Source organism: Ostrinia nubilalis, chromosome 28 (assembly GCF_963855985.1).
Source record: "Ostrinia nubilalis chromosome 28, ilOstNubi1.1, whole genome shotgun sequence".
Lineage (NCBI taxonomy): Eukaryota > Metazoa > Arthropoda > Insecta > Lepidoptera > Crambidae > Ostrinia > Ostrinia nubilalis.
In genome coordinates, this window is record NC_087115.1 from 1,217,391 (window position 1) to 1,224,539 (window position 7,149).

At 36.7% G+C, this 7,149-nt stretch overlaps 1 protein-coding gene across 1 annotated transcript in view; it reads left to right on the top strand.

Moving 5' to 3' along the window:
* Nucleotides 1-7,037, top strand: part of LOC135085176 (nuclear pore complex protein Nup98-Nup96) — a 42,273-nt gene extending 35,236 nt beyond the window's left edge. Inside the window, exons 27-30 of the mRNA XM_063979929.1 lie at nucleotides 668-757; nucleotides 5,167-5,295; nucleotides 5,912-6,024; nucleotides 6,828-7,037. Coding sequence (XP_063835999.1) covers nucleotides 668-757; nucleotides 5,167-5,295; nucleotides 5,912-6,024; nucleotides 6,828-7,037 — 542 coding nt within the window. The remainder of the gene's footprint in view (nucleotides 1-667; nucleotides 758-5,166; nucleotides 5,296-5,911; nucleotides 6,025-6,827) is intronic.
* The last annotated feature ends 112 nt before the right edge of the window (nucleotides 7,038-7,149 follow it).

The following is a 7,149-nucleotide window of genomic DNA, read 5'->3' on the forward strand; positions in this document are numbered from 1 at the left end:
ATATATAATTTAACTAAGTAAGACATGACAAAAAAACTGAGGTATGTCTCGTTTCTGTCGGGCCTGGGTCACAGATGACCGTTCTTCTTTTCGAAAAATTTTCGAAAATCTTTGAATGCAGTTCTCTTTCTTTTCAAAAATAAAGGAATGTTTTCTTTGAGTAACATTTTCTATCTACAGTATTAAGGGTACTTTCCCTCCAGGTGGCATCACAAGATTCCACCCTGTATACAACTTGACTAAACAGTGAAGGCCAAGTTTGTCCAAGAGAAGGTTAAGGTACAGTTACACATGCTCATAAAACTCTTACTTTTAGCATGCTTAAAATAAGCGTGTTCGAATAACTCTAAATCAGCATGCTTATATTAGCAATGTTTCGACACACATGCCACTAAGTACCTCAAAAGTGGCATGCCTTCGTACTAGTAATGGGCATGTGTAACTACACCTTTAAAGTTATTCGACCCGTACTGAAATTGAAAAAAAAGATAGAATGGATTTGTAATTAAGAGCACTATAACATAACATCGAATCTGTAGTCCGATATTAGCCTATATTATTTGACTCTCAAGTTGTATTAAAACAGTCAACCGAGTTATCGATATTAGGGACAGGTTTTTTACCCACTGCATTAAAATCTCACATAATTTATTTGTTTCCTTTACAGAGCATCAAATGAAGCCTCTGCTAGTGCGACCGCATACCATCGTGCTCAAGTACCACAGAAAAGTCCCGCCCTTCGACCAAACCATCGCCGGTGAGTATATTTATACCTACTGCAGAACAGAGGTGTGTTTAGCGGAATAACATACTTATAAACAAAAACGTACACCTTAAGAGCCATTTTACATTTTCGTGCAAATTTCTAAGATTTTGGAAGCATGAATTACTATCTTAAGCAACACCCAGAGATTATTTAATTACTGCGAAAGATAGTTCAATCCTTGTTGTTGACCAATAATGTAACGGATTTACTAAAACTCTTTTGATTAATTCTCAGTGCCCCATCTCCCACAACCATTTTACGGAAAAATTGCCGCAGACTCAATTTCAAAGTCCTGTATCTATTATTTATGCTCGTATAATAAGCTTAAAAATATATAGAAATCATCAGACATATATTCTTGTAGTCCAATAATCAAACGGATTCTTGAATTTCATTACCATTATTGAGTAAAATCTAAAAATATTTTGGCAAATTTTTAAGATTTACGTCACATTTTGATCGTGATTTTTGGTTTTAATATACAGCAATAACAGCAATAAAAGTATCCCAAAATAAAGAATGTTTATTGGAGAATTGATTTCCACAGTTATTGTTTAAATATTAGTAACTACTTTGTCAAAATATTGATGTGAATATCAGTATAAATTACAATGCGGAAGCCGACATTGATTAGTACGGCGCGAGCGCCCGTCAAGGCAGGACCTGTGTCATTTTTCCCGCCATGACGTTTACGTGTGTTCGTGTCATGAAGCGGAGATTTATACGGCGACCAAATACTTTTGATACTATGCCGGGAGGTCCGTTTTGAGTCGGCCGTTTGGTGGTTCGAAACGGACTAATATGCCGAGAGGTCTCGGGTTCGATTCCCGGCCGAGCAGAAATTGAAATGATGAAATTTAATTTCTTTGACGGGACTGGGAGTAACTATGTATTTATGTATGAATTTAATTTAATAAATAAATTATAAAAAAGGTTGTAAGTACATAGTATATCCATTAAGCTAGCACCCTTAACACAAGCATATTAGTTGCTTATTTTGGGACTAAATGGCATTGTGAAATTGTCCAAAGATTTGTTTATTTATTTATCCGCTTTGAGTTTTGTTTCGTGAAGAAGAAAAAGAACCGTTTTGTTTCGAGAGGGAAGTTTTGTTGTTAAATCAATAGTAATAAAAGAGGAAAGATTTGATTATTTGTTTGTTTGAAGGCAATAGGCTCCGAAAACAAATTCTTTCACTAAATGTTTCCTATGTTGGCTATAAAATATTTTCAAAAACTTTACTCCAAAATCTTCGATAATTGGTCGTTTAATAAATAAATTAGATAACATATTAATATTTTTTTATTGTTTCCAGTACGATTTCAGTACTAGTTTTTAGAAATTGTATGATTTAACTAAAGTGTTATTTTATGCATAATTTATTAACTTCTAAAATATATTCCCTATTGATAGATGACGTGCTTCGTATTTGGTTAAAAAGGTGTAGAATGTTATTTTGAAGATAACTTGCTTCCATAGAGATATAGAAAGATGCTAAGTAATGCGCTGAGTTCGAAACTCAGTGTCAAAGAAATCAAAATATGTGCTCATTATCCACTGCGGTATCAGTATTCAACGTTCGAATAATCTTTAGTAGTATGCAAGCAATGTAAACTGTTTACATTATAACGTCGCTGCTGTCATCATTGCTTTCACAAGCAATATGTTCTGTTTTTGGGCATATTGTTGCGACACCGGCTTCGCCCCCTTATCACATTTCCCTTTAGTTTCTGTGATCTGTGCTTGCTTCGAAGTTGATATCAATTAAATATTCCTTAGTGCTTTTGATTTAAATTATTTTTTTTATTTTGACACGTGTTTGAAAAATCAAGAAATAGTCAATAATACAACAAATGAAAACGAAACATTGCATTGCAAGTTGCAATGTTTCAATATTGATGAGGAGATTCCATTGGAAAGTCTGTATTCATTCCTAGGATTCCCCTAACACCATCAAATTCAAGAGAATTCTAGAGAGTGCAGTTTCCCATCTCATGCTTAGGGGCCACGGTTTAAAATAGCGTGGTTGCATAGAGCCTGCAACGGGTAACCGCGTGCGCTGCTCATACTAATTTTCGATACAAAAACAAGTGTTGGCTCACGAGTTTTAGCGGAGTTCCATGTGGTAGCGGGAGTAGACTTAAGGGAAATCTATGCTTCTCCGACGGCCAGTTGTAAGTTGTATGCTCCAGAGTATGTGCACACAATAGCCTGGTGATTTTAGCACCCGAAGGAAATGTTTCAATTTTGTTGTAGAAAGATATCATAATTTTGTAAGTATTCAGATATTTAAACATACCTAATAATTTGTAGGTTTTATATTGTAATTATAAATCAGCTAGTAGTGCAAAGAGGCAAGGCATGTTTGTAAGATGGGGATAGCGGTGCGGGTTGTACAATAACTAAATGTCGATGTATAACTTTACTGCATATCTGAATTGTACAGTCGCGGAATGAAAAGGTTCGTCACCTTAGTGTCGGTTTTCGCTTGCACTAATAGGTACTGTGAGAGTCAAACCTGCCAACATAACAGTGCAAGAAACAGTGCTGCTAACATTTAAATAAACATGACGTTTGCTAACGAGGTTTTGCTTGTTTATTTTTCTATCCCATCAGTGCAATGCAATGATGACATTGACCAATTGACAATAGTTTTTTTTTATTTAAAAGAAATAATAATGGCAGTTTGAACCAACAAGAAGGTTTTAGTTTATCAATCATAATAATCTTCTTGACAAGATAAATCGTCAAACAACTTTGATCTGAATAATTTTGAACTTTACTGACGAACAGTTAAAGATTATTTTCTCTAACTCGAGATTATTCTGTAACATAGTTTCAAAAGGTAATATGTGCTCGCGATTCGTTGAAGGAATCAATTTGAAAACTGACGAACCTTTTCATTCCGTGACTGTACAATTGTTTGTTATCCTAAATAAAATAAAATAAAATAAATAAAATATTAAAAAATATTATCATATAACAAAATTAATAATTTCTTAGAATAATTTAATTTTATTAGAACCAGTTTCCACTTCTTCGCGGAAAAAGTCGCGGGCAAAAAGCTAGTATGAAATATGTAGTATTGCCCGCGGCTTTACTCGCGTGAAATTTAGTTTGCTACAGATCGTCATAAATATATTGTTATTCTGGTCGACGCCAGGGATGGATGAGCGTCGCTGTCGCTGGCGACAGGGTCTTCTGGTTAAGGGTTCATGACGTATCGAATATCGAATAAGTACGAATTAATCGAAATAAGTATAAAAATCTTTAAAAGACTAAATAAACTCTATTAACATTTTAAATTAATTTATCATGTTTTAATACCTTATTCTACCTTAAAATTAATAACTTATATCAAGTCTTAATACGGTCACGGCTCAAGATTTTTTTGTCCATTTCGGCGTTCTTTTTACTCTTTTGTCGTTGCGTTGACAGTTTGTAGCTAAATTCGCGCGGAATATTTTTGTGAAATGGCTCTTAATAGCGCTTTAGTTTTTAAATAAATTGTTCAAAATGTCGTTTGAATTATTTTTTAAGCCCGTCACATACACGAGTTTCGTCACATACAAGACAATTTCCATAAATAGTAATGACAATTTGCTTATCACTTTATTTACAATTTTGTATATTGTTTCTGCAGGAAAGATGTTGCATTTGAGCACCAGAATCAATTCTTTGGGTGTCATGAACTATTTGATGCTGACTGTACAAATTTATTTTACACACTACGACCCAGTTTCCACCAAAGCGGAGCAGAGCGGAGCGGAGAAGTGTTTTGAATAACCAATCAGATTTCATTATTTCCACTCCGCTCCGCGTTTCATAGGCAGCAATATACTGACAGCTGACAGTTCACACATCTTTTCTCGTCTCCTCTCCGCTCCGCTTTGGTGGAAATAGCCTGTCAGTTTTGCCGTACATTTCTCTTTTCCGCTCCGCTCCTTGGGGGAAAGTGGGCCTAAGAAAACCTTGTCACTAACCGGCATCGAACCTACAACCTTTATTTAAATTAAAATAGTAGGCCACGGGTCTTTACGCGACGTTTATTAATGAGTTTAATTAATGTATTATATTTTGTGCAGTGTGGTGACGGCAGAGTAGAATACATTTGTCACTAACCCCTACTCTTCCCACGGGTGTCGTAAGAGGCGACTTAGGGACTACACATCAAACAGAGAACGGGCAGCAGCGCTCTCTGAAAAACATCAATCTTTTAAACTGCGATCTCCAACCCGCCTGCCAAGCGTGGGGATCATGGCATATCCCTCCACTATAGTGGAGGAGGCTCATAGTCCAGCAGTGGACTGTAAAGGGCTGTTAATGAATGTATTATATTTTATTATTATTTTATTTATTAGGACAACCAGCAATTTAATGTATTTAAACCTTTGTTTCAGGCAAGCTGGGCGCTGCATACTTGGCAGACATGTCGGTGTGCCGAGCGAGACACTCGCGCGTCGGGTTCGGGCCGAAAGCGACGCTAGCTTACGTCACGAGTTACGACTCCATCAACGGGCTGCCTAAAAGTAAGTGTTATGTGTGTAATACTTAAGTGCCTTTAGATTATTTGACATCATTCCCCAATAATACGAATTCACAACTTTTTTAAAAGACACTTCATTCTGGTCTTAAAAAATAATTACTTTTAAATTACCTATAAATTAAGATTCTTGTTTTTATTGTAATTGAAAAAAGTAACTTGAGTCAACAAAATAGTGACCTCACTTGCTTGAATCTATGGGAGAGTCTCGTTTTGATTGATTGGTGATGTCAAATCGTCTATTACAAAATATGTAGTTAAACGTGCGGTGAACAAAACTGATTCAAAAGGTTATTTTCATACTACAGGTCTAATGCTTAACTTGTTTAGTGCCTCAAACGTCAGTGAGACTTTAGATATGCTCTCACGCCATATTATTGCGGTTGCGGTCAAATAACTGCCTTGTCTAGCATAAAAAAAAGCCAATGTCACGCCTCCCGTGCCGGTCCCATACCTCAGGAACTGAGTAAGTTAGACCTATAATTTTCCATACAGAAGCTTTTCAGAGTTTTAGTGAATTAGCGCGAGTTTTCATTTCTATGTCACATAAAGCAATATTTAAAGGAATTATGATTTACGAATTTATTTTTTTCCGCCAACAGCCGCAGAGCTATGCGACCTCAACAAATACTTGTGCGGGCGGCTCAGTTCAGACTGGAGCGAGACCGCCTTGGCGCGGCTGGAGACGCAAGGGGACTCCGCTAAATATCTGCAGGTAAGTTATCCATATACAGGGTGTCCTAAAAGATCATGTATGAACTGTATTATGTATGTGACTTTGTTGGTGTACCTAATAAATAAATAAATCATTCCACTTTGTTCACCTGGTTCCGAGGTGAATTACTTTCTTTATCCATGTGTTATCACATAGTGGCCTAATTAACGTATTTTGTTATAGTTAAAACGATGTTAACGTTTAGAAGTCGTCCTATTGAAAAACAGTCTTAAATCCGTATTCACGTGTCACATAATGGTCGCTGAATAACTATCTAAATGTACGTTTTAAGAAGCAAATAATTCAAAACTGAAAACATTGAATTTTCAGACAAATCCAGTTTATTCTGTAACTTATTATTGATACCATTCGATAGAGCTCGTGAAGCACTTTCAGGATCAGTAACTAGTTTTTTGATATCTTTTATAGTTTAGAAATAATCGAGTGAGATCACCTTATCGTTTCCAGCCTGTATAAACATACTGAAATACTTTTTTAACACGTTTTATTAAGTCGTCGTGTATGTCACTATGTAATGGAATCTTAGAATCTGAATTACACGCACTTCTAATTCTTGTATCATCACGAAACTTGGCAATTATATGTAGATTAGATGACAATACAATATTATGGTACGATAGATCTGGTCTGATGATGGAGTCGGGAGGTGGCCATAGGAACTTCTGAACGAAACGGCGAAAACTCATCGAGTTTGGGTTCGTTCGTTCGAGCCTTTTAGTGCAGTAATTAAAAGCGTGTTTTTAGGTTTTTAAACTATCAATTTATTTTTAAATGTACCACAGGAAGCGCTCTCCCGCCACATGGAGACCCTAAGGGAATACTCTGAACTCCTGCCCTGTGAGGAGGGCCAGTGCCCTCAGCTGCAAGTCAAGAAGGAGCCCAAAGACCGAAGGGAGTTACTGAACAAACACTTGAGGGACGCGCGGCAGCTTAACAAGAGTGGCGGCGGGGTGAGTGGTAGTAGATATAGAAACACTTTATACAGCACTTAGCGGAGAGGAGGCGAGACTACCGGAGAGGAGGTGAGACTAGCGGAGAGGAGTCGAGACTAGCAGAAAGGAGACGAAACTAACGGAGAGGAGACGGGACTAGCGGAGAGATGTG